Here is a 19054-nt window from a genome sequence, read left to right on the forward strand (position 1 = left end):
TTGATTGCAGAGAAAAAAAACACAGCAAAAACGCGACGTGTGAACATGGCTCTATGGTGTTTTAGCAGCTATTTTTGCCCATATGTGCCAAAAAAAACACGTTTGAAATGTAAGCAAATCACTCTGGCCAAAAGCAAATATAAAATTCATGGATGTTTTTACAAATGGCTTTAAAAGCTGGCACAGTATTTATAGATAAAAATAAGACCAGATCCCATCATCAGGCAACAGCAAGGAAAACCTCAATAAAGGGCACTCGGGCAATAATGAACCAAGCACAGATTCCCGCTGTGACACCTGATGATGGGGAACATTCTGGTTAAAAATTTTAAAAAAATTTGCAAACTTGAGCATTTATTTAATATTTCCACATTATACAACAATGCACCTATAAATGGAGGAACAGGACCAGGTCTCAGACATTAAACCTTTATTATAATCATTATTTTTTACCATTTCACAGCAGGAGGATTAGTTGCCCGGTCCGATACTTGTGCAGTGTCAGGGAATGGATATTGATTTCAGCAAAGACGAACAGGAAAGTGAGGATTTATCACAGAGTAATTACCGCAGCCCCGACTGTAGATTGATGTCCGCACCCTACGGCAGCGGCAGCCTTTCCTACATGGTAGTGTCTCTATAAGAGCAGCCACATAGCGATCAGCAGAACAGCATTACTGGGATCTCTAGCATTTTTTACATGATATTGTTACAGGATTACATTTGAGATTGGCGAGGACCCAGTATACAGAACGCACAGCCCGCTGGAACACTTCTCCGTACAGCTTGGCAATCGACAGGATGTTTTCTGCATGTATGATCCCATCTTGCGAAATATGGAAATATCCAACAGGCCCCCGGGGTCCCAGATCAACCAGTCCTGGAAAATAGGTTGTACAGCATCAGCGTCTATCTAGAAACTATTCATTGGGTTGTCTGTAGTATTGTAATTCATCCCTATTCACTTTAAAAGGGTAATCCAGCCCCCCTCATGTCTACAAGTAACCGCAGGCTTGTGTGCACGGCAGCCAGCCTATCCTAGTCATTAATGGGGTATTCCCATCTCCAAGATCCTATCCCAATATGTAATAGGTGTAATAATATTTGCAAATGTCTCCAATTAGAATTGTAGTATAAGTCTTCTGAATGTCAATTACCTTATGTGCAGGGTATTGTAGTAGCTTAGGTATCCATGGTTACGACCAATTTTATTGATAGTTACGAGTGGTCGTAGCCATGAATACCTAAGCTACTGCAATGCCCTGCACATGGGGTAAGCAACATATGTCGTATTGTTCTCCCAATAACCTATGTCACTTACCACATGTGCAGGGCATTGCAGTAGCTTAGGTATCCATGGTTACGACCAATTTTATTGATAGTTACGAGTGGTCGTAGCCATGAATACCTAAGCTACTGCAATGCCCTGCACATGGGGTAAGCAACATATGTCGTATTGTTCTCCCAATAACCTATGTCACTTACCACATGTGCAGGGCATTGCAGTAGCTTAGGTATCCATGGTTACGACCAATTTTATTGATAGTTACGAGTGGTCGTAGCCATGAATACCTAAGCTACTGCAATGCCCTGCACATGGGGTAAGCAACATATGTCGTATTGTTCTCCCAATAACCTATGTCACTTACCACATGTGCAGGGCATTGCAGTAGCTTAGGTATCCATGGTGACAACCACTAGCAACTATCAATATAAGTGGTCGTAACCATGGATACTTAAGCAACTACAATGCCCTGCACATGAGGTAAGCAACATTCAGAAGAACTATACTATTCTAATTTGAGGTATTTGCTGTTATTATTACTACACCTATAATATAGTTATATATGATGTTGGAGATGATAATACCCCCTTAAGGTAAAACAGGTGTCTGATACCGGCTGCTCACACGTGGGAGCTGGCAGATATTTGGAGATGTGACCTCATGATTTGGAAGTTACTCTCCTCTACAAATATCTAAATATAAAATTTTGTTTATATTTGTCCGCTTTTTCTTTTTTTAATGATTTCGTACATTGATCCCTAACAAGAGCATTAAATGATGGCATTTCAACATCTAAATACACTTTTTAGATGTCCTTATAAAGTCCTATATGAACCAAACCAACGTTTAAGACATTGGACAGTCAGCAAGTTGTTAGAATTACATGTCCTCTAAAGTAATACAAGGAAATATTATACAGCCCTTACAGCCTGGTACATGTTTGACCCTATTTTACAGACAGTACATACAACCCCTGGCAAAAATTATGGAATCACCGGCCTTGGAGGATGTTCATTCAGTTGTTTAATTTTGTAGAAAAAAGCAGATCACAGACATGGCACAAAACTAAAGTCAATTAAAATGGCAACTATCTGGCTTTAAGAAACAATAAAAGAAATCAAGAACAAAAAATGTGGTAGTCAGTAATGGTTACTTTTTTAACCAAGCATAGGGGAAAAATTATGGAATCACTCAATTCTGAGGAAAAGATTATGGAATCTTGAAAAACAAAAACAAAAAAAACTTCCAACACATCACTAGTATTTTGTTGCACCACCTCTGGCTTTTATAACAGCTTGCTGTCTCTGAGGCATGGACTTAATGAGTGTCACACAGGACTCTTCATCAATCTGGCTCCAACTTTCTCTGATTGCTGTTGCCAGATCAGCTTTGCAGGTTGGAGCCTTGTCATGGACCATTTTCTTCAACTTCCACCAAAGACTTTCAATTGGATTGAGATCCGGACTATTTGCAGGCCATGACATTGACCTTTTGTGTCTTTTTTTCAAGGAATGTTTTCACAGTTTTTGCTCTATTGCAGGATGGATTATCATCTTGAAAAATGAATTAATCATCCCCAAACATCCTTTCAATTGATGAGATAAGAAAAGTGTCCAAAATATCAACATAAACTTGTGCATTTATTGAAGATGTAGTGACAGCCATCTCCCCAGTGCCTTTACCTGACATGCAGCCCCATATCATCAATGACTGTGGAAATTTGCATGTTCTCTTCAGGCAGTCATCTTTATAAATCTCATTGGACCGGCACCAAACAAAAGTTCCAGCATCATCACCTTGCCCAATGCAGATTCGCGATTCATCACTGAATATGACTTTAATTCAGTCATCCACAGTCCACGATTGCTTTTCCTTAGCCCATTGTAATCTTGTTTTTTTTGTTTAGGTGTTAATGATGGCTTTCGTTTAGCTTTTCTGTATGTAAATCCCATTTCCTTTAGGCGACTTATTACAGTTCGGTCACAGACGTTGACTCCAGTTTCCACCCATTCGTTCCTCTTTTGTTTTGTTGTGCATTTCCTGTTTTGGAGACATATTGCTTGAAGTTTCCAGTTTTTACGCTTTGAGGTCTTCCTTGGTCTACCAGTATGTTTGCCTTTATCAACCTTCTCATGCTTTTTGCGTGATGATTTACCCTCTTTTAAGAGTTTGATAATCCTCTCCTTTGTTTCAATTGACATCTCATGTTGGAGCCATGATTCATGTCAGTCCACTTGGTGCAACAGCTCTCCAAGGTGTGATCACTCCTTTTTAGAGGCAGACTAACAAGCAGATCTAATTTAATGCAGGGGTTAGTTTTGGGTATGAAAATTTACAGGGTGATTCCATAATTTTTTCCTCAGAATTGAGTGATTCCATAATTTTGCCCCTATGCTTGGTTAAAAAAAAGTAACCATTACTGCTTACCACATTTTTTTGTTCTTTATTTCTTTTAGTGTTTCTTAAAGCCAGAAACTTGCCATTTGAAATGACTTTAGTTTTGTGCCATGTCTGTGATCTGCTTTTTTTCTACAAAATGAAACAACTGAATGAACATCCTCCAAGGCCGATGATTCCATAATTTTTTGCCAGGGGTTGTATAATTATATTAAAATATCTTTTTATTATACCAAGTGTTTTACACCGTCTGAGCCAAAAATGTAAGATATTTGGTGCGAGCGTCAAAGTCATCAGCAGGCCGGTTATATGGGGTCCACACTGGTTCTCCAACAAACAATCTCACTGCTTTCACGTAGTTCTGGAAAGAAGCAAAGAAGTTAGCAGAGGAGTAATGACCCAACTATTGTGAATTCATAATCATGCCATGGCCTTTGTGTGAAGGCATTCTGCTCATGTCATGCATCTCTACCATTCATCCTATCGTCCCTGGAAGTAAGGCAGGTGAAAAGAGCCCCGAAAAAGACCCCGATGACCTTCATATTTCACTATGTGCAGTTCCCAACCCGAACCATGAAGTTACAGTTCCCTCTAGGCATTATTGACCCAATCGATAGTGCAGTACCACACACATTCTCATCCAGTGTGAAGCGGTGGTAGATGCCGGCTGGAAGTGTTATCAGGTCTCCTTTTTCCATGGAGATCCTAATCCATCGTTCCTGTTTATCCCGCACATCAAAGTATCCGCTTCCTTCCAGGATGTAGCGGATCTCGTCGTCCAGATGCAAGTGTTCTTCATAAAATATCTTCAGCTGGAAAAGAAAAAAGAAAGAAAGCGTACGTTATGAGAGAAGAGGGCTTGCAAATAGGAACTTTAAGACTGGGTATGAGCAGCCATATATATATAAAAAAAAAAACGGCCAGTTAGGTCTGCAAAATGCAGGTGGGAGGATCTCCATGTGTTCATCCGTGTTTCCGACGGGTCTAGGAGCTGCTTTCTATAGCATTCACAATGCTGCGGCATTTTCCACACGAGTGCACTAGTACATTAAATACACGTGGTCCATATGTGGTCAATTGCGCACACGACCCAAATGGGAACCATGCAATGGTTAATTTTCCCTGTTTTCGATGAAGAGGCGCTGCAATAAAATGGAATAGTTGTTATTAGGTTCCCTCACAGACTTTTGTTTTTCATTAGTGGGGTTCCCAGCAGAAAGACACGAGTTGGTTACATAATATACTAGGATAGTAATTTGCAAATCCACAAAGAGTTACACACATTGAGAAAAGTTTTGGTTCCCAGTTTTTGATTTATACCGTTAGGTCCATATATATTTGGACAGAGACAACATTTTTCTAATTTTGGTTATAGACATTGCCACAATGAATTTTAAACAAAACAATTCAGATGCAGTTGAAGTTCAGACTTTCAGCTTTCATTTGAGGGTATCCACATTTTCAGTTGCTGTTTGTTTGTGGGCCTTTCTGTCTGAAGTTTAGTCTTTAACAAGTGAAATGCTGCTCAATTGGGTTGAGATCAGGTGACTGACTTGGCCATTCAAGAATATTCCACTTCTTTGCTTTAATAAACTCCTGGGTTGCTTTGGCTTTATGTTTTGGGTCATTGTCCATCTGTAGTATGCAGTTTTGCTGCATTTGGCTCGATATGAGCACACGGTATGGCTCTGAATACCTCAGAATTCATTCAGCTGCTTCTGTCGTGTGTCACATCATCAATATACACTAGTGACCCAGTGCCACTGGCAGCCATGCATGCCCAAGCCATCACACTGCCTCCGCCGTGTTTTACAGATGATGTGGTATGCGTTGGATCATGAGCTGTACCACTCCTTCGCCATACATTTCTCTTTCCACCATTCTGGTAGAGGTTGATCTTGGTTTCATCTGTCCAAAGAATGTTCTTCCAGAACTGTGCTGGCTTTTTTAGATGTTTTTAGCCTTTTTATTCTTGATGCTTATGAGTGGCTTGCACCGTGCAGTGAACCCTCTGTATTTACTTTCATGCAGTCTTCTCTTTATGGTAGATTTGGATATTGATTCGCCGACCTCCTGGAGAGTGTTGTTCACTTGGTTGGCTGTTGTGAAGGGGTTTCTCTTCACCATGGAGATTATTCTGCGATCATTCATCACTGTTGTTTTCCGTGGGCGCCCAGGTCTTCTTGCATTGATGAGTTCACCAGTGCTTTCTTTCTTTCTCAGGATGTACTAAACTGTAGATTTTGCCACTCCTAATATTGTAGCAATTTCTCGGATGGGTTTTTTCTGTTTTCGCAGCTTAAGGATGGCTTGTGTCACCTGCATGGAGAGCTCCTTTGACCGCATGTTTACTTCACAGCAAAACCTTCCAAATGCAAGCACCACACCTCAAATCAACTACAGGCCTTTTATCTGCTTAATTGAGAATGACATAACGAAGGGATTGCCCACACCTGTCCAGGAAATAGCCTTGGAGTTAATTGTCCAATTACTTTTGGTCCCTTTAAAAACAGGGTGGCACATGTTTAGGAGCTGAAACTCCTAAACCCTTCATCCAATTTTAGTGTGGATACCCTCAAATGAAAGCTGAAAGGCTGAACTTCAACTGCATCTGAATTGTTTTGTTTAAAATTCATTGTGGTAATGTCTATAACCAAAATTAGAAAAAGAAAAATGTAGCCTCTGTCCAAATATATATGGACCTAAGTGTATTTACCGAATATCAACTAATTAAAATTGATTTTGACTTGTGGTTCAACAGAAAAAAAACTAATGAAAATAGCCTGGACAAAACTGATGGTACTTTAAGTTAATATTTTGTTGCACAACCTTTCGAGGCAATCACTGCAATCAAATTGTTTTTCTGTAACCCTCAATGAGACGTCTGCATCTGTCCACAGGTATTTTGGCAACTTCTACTGAGCAAGCTGCAACAGCTGTCTCAAGTGTGAAGGCGCCTTCTCCAGCACGTCTGATCTCCTTCCACAGATGTTCAGTAGGATTTAGATCAGGGCTCATAGAAGCACTTCAGAAAAGTTTGATGCTTTGCTCTTCACCATTCTTGAGTGTTTTTAGCTGTGTGTTTTGGGTCATGATTAGTGGTGAGTGAGTGTACTCATTGCTCGGGTGATCTCCGAGTATTTGTTAGTGTTCAGAGATTTAGTTTTCATCGCTGCAGCTGAATGATTTACGTCTGCTACCCAGCCTGAGAACATGTGGGGGTTGCCTGGTTGCTAGGGAATCCCCACATGTAATCAAGCTGTCTAGTAGTTGCAAATCATACAGCTGCTGAAAAGAAAACTAAATCTCCTAACACTAACAATATTCGGAGACCACCTGAGCAACGAGTACACTCGCTCATCACTAGTCATGATCCTCTTGGTGGACCTGTGGAACTGCAACTCAGAACAAGCTTTTGGATATTAGGTAGAATATTTTGCTCCAGAATGCTTTGATAGTTTAGAGACTTCATTGTACTCTAGACACTCTGTGCCAGATGCACCAAAGCAGCCCCAAAACATAACAGACTCCTCCATGTTTCGCTCTAGGTACAGTGTTCTTTTCTTTGTATTCATTTTTGCATCTGTGAACATAGAGCTGATGAGACTTGCCAAAAAGCTCCAGTTTTGTCTCATGTGTACAAAGGAAATTCTCCCAGAAGCTTTGTGGCTTGTCAATAAGCATTTTGGCAAGTGCCATTCTCACTTTTTTAGGATTTGCTTTCAGTGGTAGTTTTCTCCTCAGTCGTCCACTTTGGCAAAGACAGACTGTTATCTGACACTGATGCACCTTGACCTTAACTTCACCTCTAATCTTTGAAAGTTGTTTTGGCTCTTTGGTTACTATTTGTGTTTTCTGTCTCTTTAATTTGCCATCAATTTTCCTCTTGCGGCCAAGTTCATGGAGGTTGGTTACAAACCCATGGACCTTAAACTTCTGAATAATATGTGCAACTGTAATACCAGAAATATCCAGCTGTTTGGAAATGGTCTTCTAGCCTTTACATGTTTGTCTATCATTTCTTTCTAATCTCTTGAAACAACTATCTCCTTATCTTTCTTTGGTCCACATTCAGTGTGGTATACACCATGATGCTAAACAGCACCGTGACTGCTTTTCACCCTTTAAGTAGACTGATTGATCACAAGTTATTAGACACCTGTGATAATAACTACAGGACATACCTTAGTTTAACCCCTTAATCCCATTGGACGTACTATCCCGTCGAGGTGACCTGTTACTTAAATCCCAGTGATAGGAGAGTACGTCCAGCGCGGGTCCAGTGCAGCCGATCGTGGCCGGGTGTCAGCTGACGTTGCTCCGAGGGTCTCAGGGAAGCACGCAGGGAGCCCCCTCACTGCGCGATGCTTCTCTGTGCCGCCAGAATGCTGCGATCATGTTTGATCGCAGTGTTCCGGGGGTTAATGTGCCAGGAGCGATCCGTGACCGCTCCATAGTGCCGGATGTCAGCTGCGATAGTCAGCTGACACCCGGCCACGATCGGCTGCACTGGACCCGCGCTGGACGTACTCTCCTATCACTGGGATTTAAGTAACAGGTCACCTCGAGGGTCTGATCTGACACAGTAATCTGCAAAGTAAAAAAAAAAAAAAAAAATACTAAAGAAAATATATTATATATATATATTTTTTTTTTTTTATTTCCAATAAATACATTTCTTTATCTAAATAAAAAAAAACAATAAAAGTACACATATTTAGTATCGCCGCGTCCGTAACAGCCCCACCTATAAAACTGTACCCCTAGTTAACCCCTTCAGGGAACACCGTCACTCACAAAAAAAAAAAAAAACAAGGCAAAAAACGCTTTATCATACCGCCGAATAAAAAGTGGAATAACACGCGATCAAAAAGACGGATATAAATATCCATGGTACAGCTGAAAACGTCATCTTCTCCCGCAAAAAAACGAGCCGCCATGCAGCATCATCAGCGAAAAAATAAAAAAGTTAGTCCTCAGAATAAAGCGATGGAAAAATTACTATTTTTGATATAAAAGTTTGTATTGTATAAAAGCTCCAAAACTTAAAAAAAAATATATAAAAGAGGTATCACTGTAAGTATACTGACCCGAATAATAAAACTGCTTTATCCATTTTACGGTATAGATGCCCCCCCCCCCCCCCCCCCCCCACAGAAAAACTAGGAGTTAGTCATACCGGTAACGGTATTTCCAGGAGTCCATCATGACAGCACCACAGGAGGTTGCTCTTCATATCCTTGATAGGGACAGGAACACAGAAGAGGTTAAATAGTCCCTCCCCACCTCCACCCCTCAGTGATTTTACAAAGTACCACATCAGGATGGATACAACACAATTTTATTGAACTTCCTCTCTATACATGTTCATATCACACATCAGACAGTAGTTCAAGGGAGGGCAAATAATGGGTGCTGTCATGATGGACTCCTGGAAATACCGTTACCGGTATGACTAACTCCTAGTTTCCAGGTCGTCCCTCATGACAGCACCACAGGAGAAATACCAAATAACTCCTATTAGGGCGGGATTACATCTTGGAGGACTTTTCTCCCAAAGCTAGTCTGTTGCTTTGAAAGAACGTCCAGCTTGTAGTGCTTGCAAAAGGTATTTGAGCTAGACTAAGTTGCCGCCCGGCAAATTTGGTCCATGGATGCACCCGCACTCTCTGCCCATGAAGCAGATACTGCTCTCAGTGAGTGGGCTTTTAGGTGATCGGGAGGAGATTCACCGGCTGAAATATACGCAGTGCAAATAGTAGATTTGATCCATCTGGCCAGAGTCGCTTTTGAGGCTTTTTTGCCTCTATTTTTCCCGGACATCTGGATAAAGAGGTTAGAGTCAATTCTCCAGCTGTCTGTAAGTTTTAGATACTGCAACACTGTTCTCTTAACATCCAGGGAATGAAGAGAACGTTCTTTTTCGTTATTGTAGTTCTAACAGAACGTAGGTAAAACTATTTCCTGGTTTCTGTGAAAGTCCGTCACAACTTTTGGAAGAAATGAGGGATCAAACTTTAAAACGATGCAATCTTCCTGTATCTTTAAGTATGGATCTGTTATGGACAGGGCTTGAATTTCACCTATTCGCCTTGCTGTCGTTATTGCGACAAGGAAAACAGTCTTGAATGTCACAGATTTTAGGTCTGCCTGATCAAGTGGCTCGTATGGAGCTTTCCGTAGCTCATTTAGCACCAAAGTGAGGTTCCATGAGGGTACTGAGCTTCGTATTGTTGGTCTAAGACGTTGTGTAGCTTTAATGTATCTCATTATCCAGGGATGATTCGCTAGTGGATAGTCATAAAAGGCAGTTAAAGCTGAGATTTGTACCTTTAGCGTACTAGGTCTCAAGCCCATATCAAAACCTGCTTGGAGAAAATTTAGTATTTGAGGAATATCTGGTTGTTGGAGAACGGATATTGGAGTATTGGTCTGTGCACAAAATTTCTTCCAAATCTTCTGGTATATAGCCGAGGTCACCGGCTTTCTACTTTTTTTCATGGTCGAGATAACTGACTCAGACAGTCCCTTTGATCTCAAGATCTCCCTTTCAAGATCCACGCTGAGAGTTGTAGCATCTTTAGATTTTGATGGACCAATGGTCCCTGTATTAGAAGATCCCGTCTCAGTGGTAGTAACACTGGGTCTTCTACCGCCATCCACTTCAGCAGAGGAAACCAGCTCCTCTTGGGCCAATATGGCACTATTAGGATTACTACGGCTAAACTTTCCTGAATTTTCCTCAAAACTCTGGGAATTAGGGCTAGTGGAGGGAACGCGTATGCAAGTTCCATGTCCCAGTGTTGAGCCAAGGCATCTATGCCAGTTGGATTGTCTCTTGGATTTAGCGAAAATAATTTTTTCGTTATTGTATTGCCCCTTGAGGCGAATAAATCTATTTGTGGGGTGCCCCACTGTTGGATTAACTGAGTAAAGATTTCTTCGTTTAGAGACCATTCTGACGACTGTACCTTCTCTCTGCTGAGAAAGTCCGCTATTTGGTTCTGTGAACCTTTTAGGTGTACTGCTGTGATGGACTTTACGGTATCTTCCGCCCAGGAGAATATTTCTTCTGCTAGTGCCTGAAGTGGACGGTGCCCTGGTCCTCCTTGATGTAGGAGAAAAGCTACCGTGGTCGAGTTGTCTGAGAAGATTCGGATGTGGTGTCCCTGAATCTCGTGTTGGCACCTTTTTAGTGCTTCCCAGACCGCTCTGAGTTCCCTGTAGTTGGAGGAACTGTCGCGTATCGATGGTGGCCATGTCCCCTGAAGGTATCGACCTTCTATGTGGGCTCCCCAGCCCCTTGAGCTTGCATCGGTGGTTATATTTATGCATGGAGATATTTTCCATGGTTTTCCTCTTTTGAGGTTTTTTATGTTGATCCACCATGAGAGGGACTGCTTTACCTCGCTGGGTAACCACATCCTGTTGTCTAATGAATCTTTTCTTCCGTTCCATACTGAAAGAACTTCCCTTTGAAGCGTTCTGGAGTGAAACTGGCTCCACTGTACACTGGGAATGCATGAGGTCATCAGACCTAGAATCCTCATTGCTTTCCTGATGGAGATGTATTTCCGTTTTTTTATTGATTGAAGTTCTTTTTTTATTGACCGTTGTTTTTGGTCTGGTAGGAAGGAGTATTCCAGTTCGGAATTTAGTAGTACCCCTAGTAATATTTTCTGCGTCTCTGGTTCGAGACTCGATTTTTTTGCATTTATTACCCACCCCAGACGTTTCAGGAGTGACGTGGTAATTTCTAAGGATTCTTCCATCTGTTGGGATGAATCTGCAATCAGCAACAGATCGTCCAGATATGGTGCGATGAGAACTTCCTTTTCTCTTAAGTAGGCCATGACCTCCGTCATGAGCTTCGTAAATATCCTTGGGGCAGAGGAGAGACCAAATGGTAGGCACTGAAACTGGAAATGAAGTATTTTCTTGTGGTTTCTTATTGCGAACCTGAGGAATTTTTGATCTGAGGGATGGATGGGAACATGATAGTAAGCATGTTTGAGATCTAGCGTGCACATTACAGAGTTCTTTTTTATTAGCGGTGTAATTGATTTGAGAGATTCCATCTTGAAGCGTTTGTACACCACCCATTTGTTTAATGGTTTTAAGTTTATTATTGTCCGGTAATCTCCGTTTGGTTTTCTTATGGAGAACAGACTGGAGTAATGCCCCTGAAAATGTTGATGATGGGGTACCGGTATTATGACGTTTAGTTCTAAGAGTTCCTGTATGTCTGTTATCAGCCTTTGATGTACTACTGATGACTCTGTCTGTGTTAAGCAGAATCTCTTGGGGGGTAGATGAGTAAACTCTATCTTGTAACCCTGTGCAACTGTCTGTAGAATCCATTGATTCTGAGTTATGTTCTGCCATCCTTCTTGGAAGTATTGTAGTCTCCCTTCTATATTGTTGGCGTCATTGTTTGTTGGGTCCTGTTGATTGGTCTCGAAAGGAACCTCTTCCTCTGCCTCCTTTAGGGTAGCTCCACCTACCAGACTTCCCTTTGCCTCTGTAGTCCTGTCTTGGGTGGGAGCGAGTTTTTCGGAAGAATTGCGGTTTCTTTGGCTTCTCCTCAGGGAAGCCTTTTTTCTTATCGGACGCTTTTTCAAGTAGCTCGTCAAGGACTGGACCAAAGACGTGAGAACCTGAGAATGGAATCGAACACAGCTTGTTCTTGGATTGGGTATCCCCTGTCCACGATCTCAGCCATAAGGCCCTTCTTGCTGCGTTTGACAGCGCATTATTCCGGGCAGCAAAGCGTACGGATTCCGCTGAAGCATCTGCCATGAAATCAGTCGCCATCTTTAAAACTGAAAAGGACTTAAGGATTTCTTCTCTTGGAGTTCTGTTTTTAATATGACTCTCCAGCTCGTCCACCCAAAGACTCATGGACCTTGCTACAGAGGTAGCCGCTATATTCGTCTTCATAATGGCGGCTGACGATTCCCAGGCTTTCTTAAGAAGATCTTCTGACCTCTTATCCATTGGGTCTTTTAACCCTGACGAGTCCTCAAAGGGAATAGCCGTTTTCCTTGTGACTTTGGCCACGGGAATGTCGATCTTTGGAACCGACTCCCAGACTTTAGTTTCTTCTGGGTCAAAGGGAAGACGGTATTTGAAGTCTCTCGGGACTACTAATTTTTTTCCCACGTCTTCCCACTCTTCCATTATCATTGCAGTTATGTGATTGTTGACCGGAAAAACTCTATTCCTGCGAGTTCTCAGGCCCCCAAACATCTCGTCTTGAACTGATAAAGGCTCAGACGAGTCTTCTATTTTCATAGTGCTTCTTACTGCTTTTAGCAGTATATCTGTATTTTCGGATGAGAACAAGTATTTCTTCCGTTCTTCCGGAAGTACAGTTAATGTATTGTCCTCTTCGTCCGAGCCCGGATCGGAATAACCTGAGACCTCTCCTTCCTCGGAACTCACATCCAAATCCCATCTAGGCCTTTTAGGCCGCGGAGACTGGGGTGGCACCATTGTAGACACCGTAGCTTGGACTTCGTCTCTAATCATAGATTTAATATTATCTAACAGCGAAGCCTGTTCGTCTTTAAGAAGTTTAGCGATGCATTTTTCGCATAATTTCTTTTTATAGCCCTCAGAGTTTGGTGGTGCACAGTGGGCATCTAATAGTCCTTTTTTAGTAGTTGACCTCTCGGGAATGTCCTTATCCTGAAATGTAAAGGAGATCCCTGTAGGTACAGAACTAACGTTTTGTAATGCATCCCGTACCACGTACTACTCACATGGTCCGTGTGCGGCTCTAAGGATTGGACGTCTGGGCGAGTAGCACCTTCCATGTTACTGGGTCAAGTGTGCTGTCAGATGTCAGTCATTAAGTAGTCAATCTTACCCAGCTTCAAGACATCTGATTCGTCCTCCTTCCGAGCTCAGCTGCTGGCCTCCACGGTGATTTCAGGTTCCCAGCTGTACTGCGCATGCGTCATCTGGAACGCACGCAGACCAGCCTGGGACCTGGATACCGGCGCATAATCTTCAGACATTGCGCTCTGATCTCCCCCTGCAGCTCCCAGGCGCCCCGGAAACAATCGGCGCCGCCGACCCCCGGAATCCGGCCACGCCCCCCGGAAGTCGTCACCTCCGACTGGAGCGCCGGACCGGAAGTTAGGGAAGCGACGCCAGCACCGGCCACACGTGGAGCCTGGGGGAGCGCCGGACACCGCCGCCGCAGCTGCTGTCTCAGCGCCCCCTTTAGTGAGGGGATGAGGCAGCGCATGGGAGCAGACAGCTCGACCTAGTCGCAGAGGGACCTCCATCGGTATCGTGCGACTTCAGGAGTCACCAGACTCTCGCGGCCAGAGCCCCCTCCAGGAGGATGGATCGCTCTCCGGAGCTCCTGCTCCAAGACCTGACCTCGGATCAGGTAAAGAGAAAAAAACCTAATCTTCTGGAGATCTCTCTCCTGCGTCTGTCCCTGATAGGGACAGGAAAAACACTGAGGGGTGGAGGTGGGGAGGGGCTATTTAACCTCTTCTGTGTTCCTGTCCCTATCAAGGATATGAAGAGCAACCTCCTGTGGTGCTGTCATGAGGGACGACCTGGAAAAAGAAATTCTTGAATAGCTGGTTTTTGGTCATTCTGCCTTACAAAAATCGGAATAAAAAGCAATCAAAAAAATGTCAGGTGCCCGAAAATGGTTCCAATATAAACGTCAACTCGTCCCGCAAAACACAAGACCTCACATGACTCTGTGGACCAAAATATGGAAAAATTATAGCTCTCAAAATGTGGAGACGCAAAAACTATTTTTTGCAATAAAAAGCGTCTTTTAGTGTGTGACGGCTGTCAATCATAAAAATGTGCTAATACCCGCTATAAATAGTAAATAAAAAACCCCTTCATCACCCCCTTAGTTAGGGAAAAATAATAAAATTGAAAAAATTTATTTATTTCCATTTTCCCATTAGGGTTAGGGTTGGGGCTAAAGTTAGGGTTAGGGCTACAGTTAGTGTTGGGGTTGGGGTTAGGGGTGTGGTTAGGGTTATCGTTGGGATTAGGGTTGTGTTGGAGTTAGGAGTGTGGTTAGGGTTGGGATTAGGGGTGTGATTGGGATTAGGGTTAGGGGCATGTTCGGGTTAGGGATGTGATTAGGGTTATCGTTAGGGTTGGGATTAGGGTTAGGGGTGTGTTTGGGTTAGGGTATCAGTTAGAATTGGGGGGTTTCCACATCAGGGGCTCTCCAAACGCGACAATTCCAGCCAATTCTGCTTTGAAAAAGTAAAACAGTGCTCCCTCCCTTCCAAGCTCTCCCGTGCGCCCAAACGGGTTTACCCCAACATATGGGGTATCAGCGTACTCAGGACAAATTGGACAACAACTTTTGGGGTCCAAGTTCTCTTGTTACCCTTGGGAAAATATGAATTTGGGGGGCTAAAAATCATTTTTGTGTAAATGGTTTTTTTTTATTTTCACAGCTCTGCATTATTAACAGTAGTGAAACACTTGGGGGTTCAAAGTTCTCACAACCCATCTACATAAGTTCATTAGGGGGTCTAGTTTTAAATATGGGGTCACTTGTGGGGGGTTTCTACTGTTTAGGTACATCAGGGGCTCTGCAAACGCAATGTGACGCTTGCAGACCATTCCATCTAAGTCCAAACGGGGCTCCTTTCCTTCTGAGCTCTGCCATGCGCCGAAACGGTGGTTCCCCGCCCTGTTATGATCTGGTGGTCAGGACAATAATGGACCTGGTGGTAAAGAGCACACGGAATGACCTGATAGTTACTGATAATAAAGGACGAGCTCTGGGACGTGGGAACTCTGCTGACCGCAATCCCTAATCCTATCAAACACACTAGAAATAGCCGTGGATTGCGCCTAACGCTCCCTATGCAACTCGGCACAGCCTAAGGAACTAGCTAGCCCTGAAGATAGAAAAATAAAGCCTACCTTGCCTCAGAGAAATTCCCCAAAGGAAAAGGCAGCCCCCCACATATAATGACTGTGAGTAAAGATGAAAATACAAACACAGAGATGAAATAGATTTAGCAAAGTGAGGCCCGACTTACTGAACAGACCGAGGATAGGAAAGGTTACTTTGCGGACAGCACAAAAACCTACAAAAAGACCACGCAGAGGGCGCAAAAGACCCTCCGCACCGACTCACGGTGCGGAGGCGCTCCCTCTGCGTCCCAGAGCTTCCAGCAAGCAAGAAAACAATAAAAATAGCAAGCTGGACAGAAAAATAGCAAACCAAAGAAATACAAGCTGGAACTTAGCTTCTGCTGGGAAGACAGGTCACAAGAACGATGCAGGAGTGAACTAGACCAATACTGGAACATTGACAGGTGGCATGGAGCAAAGATCTAAGTGGAGTTAAATAGAGCAGCCAGCTAACGAATTAACCTCGTCACCTGTGGAAGGAAACTCAGAAACACCCACCAGAGGAAGTCCATGGACAGAACCAGCCGAAATACCATTCATGACCACAGGAGGGAGCCCGACAACCGAATTCACAACACCCCCCCCCCCTTACATATGGGGTACCAGCGTTCTCAGGCCAAATTGGACAACAACTTTTGGGGTCCACGTTCTCTTGTTACCCTTGGGAAAATACATTTGGGGGGGGGGGGCCTAAAAAATAATTTTTGTGGAAAAAATTATTTTCACGGCTCTGCATTATAAACTGTAGTGAAACACTTGGGGGTGCAAAGTTCTCACCACACATCTAGCTAAGTTCTTTAGGGGGTCTACTTTCCAAAATGGTGTCACTTGTTGGGGGTTTCAATGTTTAGGCACATCAGGGGCTCTCCAAACGCGACATGGCGTTCCCATCTCAAATCCAGTCAATTTTGCATTGAAAACTCAAATGGCACTCCATCCCTTCCGAGCTCTGCCATGCACCCAAACAGTGGTTTACCCCCACATATGGGGTATCAGCGTACTCAGGACAAATTGCACAACAGCTTCGGGGGTCCAATTTCGCCTGTTACCCTTGATAAAATAAAACAAATTGGAGCTGAAGTAAATTTTTTGTGAAAAAAAGTTAAATGTTCATTTTTTTTTTTTTAAATTCCAAAAATTCCTGTGAAATAGCTGAAGGGTTAATAAACGTCTTGAATGTGGTTTTGAGCACCTTGAGGGGTGCAGTCTTTAGAATGGTGTCACACTTGGGTATTTTCTATCATATAGACACCTCAAAGTGACTTCAAATGTGATGTGGTCCCTAAAAAAAAACGGTGTTGTAAAAATGAGAAATTGCTGGTCAACTTTTAACCCTTATAACTCCCTAACAACAAAAATGTTGCTTCCAAAATTGTGCTGATGTAAAGTAGACATGTGGGAAATGTCACTTATTAAGTATTTTGTGTGACATATCTCTGTGATTTAAGGGCATAAAAATTCAAAGTTGGAAAATTGCGCAATTTTCTAAATTTTCACCAAATTTCTGTTTTTTCACAAATAAACACAACTAATATCAAATAAATTTTACCACTATCATGAAGTACAATAAGTCACAAGACAACACTGTCAGAATCATCACGATCCGATGAAGCGTTCCAGAGTTATAACCTCATAAAGGGACAGTGGTCAGAATTGTAAAAATTGGCCCGGTCATTAATGTGCAAACCACCCTTGGGGGTTAAGGGGTTAACCTGTCTACATGGTCAAATAATTTTCAATCTTTTCTAGGGGTACCATCATTTCAATGACCATTTTTTTTTCTTAGTTTAATAGATGGTAAGCTTGCGAGCAGCTGGGCCCTCACTCCTCTTGTTATCTATTGATTTATGCGATTGTTATATTGTAATGTCTTATTGTCTGTACAAGTCCCCTATGTCATGCAAAGTGCTGCAGAATATGTTGGCGCTATAGAAATGAAATTGTTAGTAAATTATTATTAAAGGTACCAACAATTTTGTTCACGTGTGTATATAAAGGAGAACAATTAAGGGAACTTGTCAGCAGCGTTTTAGAGGGGTAGGGTACCCAGATAACTAGATGTGTAAGGTTTAATTTTAATTGTACAGTGACCTATACATGTTTTAGGCAGGTGTGGAAAACATGCTGCATAGTAAAAAGGTTTTAAAAAATAGAAGTGTTAATACGTTACCAAAAATGCAAAGTAAATAAAATAAATCAAATCAATATTTGGAATGACCGCCTTTTGCCTTCAAAAGTACATCGATTCTTCTAGTTACACTTGCACAAAGTCGAGGATTTTGTACAATTATATTCAGGTTCATGAGTAATTATACCAAACATTTTATAATGATCATCATTTTCATATGTACTATAGGTTGAAACACAGTTACTAAAACAAAAACAGTTGTGTAGGAGGCCAAACTCTGCTACAAAATTGGGTTGTGGAAGACCGTCTCACGTCACGATTTATACACCATGGCAAGACTGGGCACAGAAACAAAATACAAGGCATCAAAGTCTCTCCCAGGGAAGGATTTCAAAGCTGTGTCTCACCCAGGAACATGGTCTGCACATACCACATCTCCTCATCAGGGAGGATGCAAAAGAGATTATAAAGACAGGAAAGCATGGGATCCCAGTTACTGCTTTCTGTGAGGTAAAACATTTCCCTGCCTCATTTCCCTGCCTAATTTAAAACGTGTTTTATCTCACAGAAAGCAGCAGCTGTAATCTCCTGCTGTAAAATCTGTATCTTCTCTATTGCTTCCTCCCCTGCTCAAGAGATGTGGTATGATGAGTCCAGGTCCCTGTACGGTGAAACACAGCCATTACACAGCAGGGGCACATTTATTAGATTATCTCAGCACAGGAACATTATTAAATGATACATCAAATTGTGGAACTTATTTTCCTTTCAAGATCTGTTCATTAAAATGAACTTTGTTTGTGGGACAATCCCTTTAAGACTGGCGTGCTAAATACCAGTCTTAGTAAATGGGGCCATTTTTATTTAGGTGATGAAAATAAAATTTTATTACTGTATATACTCGAGTATAAACCGAGATTTTCAGCCAACTCTTTTGGACTGAAAGTTCCCCTCTCGGCTTATACTCGAGTCATACCCAGGGGTCGGCAGGTGAGGGTGAGCGGGGACTGTCTAATTATACTTACCTGCTCCTGGCGCGGTCCCTGCAGGTCCCTGGCTTCCCGGCGCCAGCAGCTTCCTCCTGTACTGAGCGTTCACATGGTACTGCTCATTACAGTAATGAATATGCGGTCCCACCTCCCATAGAGGAAAGAAGCTGCAGCGCCGGGGAAGCAGGGACTGCACAGCGCCAGGAGCAGGTAAGTATAAAGGGGAGGGGGAGCGCTGCGCGATACTCACCCGCTCCTCGTTTCAGCGCCACTCCATCTTCAGCAGTGGCGCTCAGGTCAGAGGGTGCGGTGACGTGGTTAGTGCGCGCCCTC

General features: G+C 42.7%; 1 protein-coding gene across 1 annotated transcript in view; it reads right to left on the bottom strand.

Annotated features, from left to right (window-relative positions):
* Positions 1-415: 415 nt before the first annotated feature.
* ADI1 (acireductone dioxygenase 1) overlaps positions 416-19054 on the bottom strand; it is a 28706-nt gene continuing 10067 nt past the window's right edge. The window contains exons 3-5 of the mRNA XM_069728042.1: positions 4315-4494; positions 3916-4043; positions 416-880 (exon numbers count right to left, since the gene is read on the bottom strand). Of these exons, the coding sequence (XP_069584143.1) occupies positions 3924-4043; positions 4315-4494 (300 nt within the window). The 3' untranslated portion in view covers positions 416-880; positions 3916-3923. The remainder of the gene's footprint in view (positions 881-3915; positions 4044-4314; positions 4495-19054) is intronic.

Source organism: Ranitomeya imitator, chromosome 5, assembly GCF_032444005.1.
Source record: "Ranitomeya imitator isolate aRanImi1 chromosome 5, aRanImi1.pri, whole genome shotgun sequence".
NCBI classification, from domain to species: Eukaryota; Metazoa; Chordata; class Amphibia; order Anura; family Dendrobatidae; genus Ranitomeya; species Ranitomeya imitator.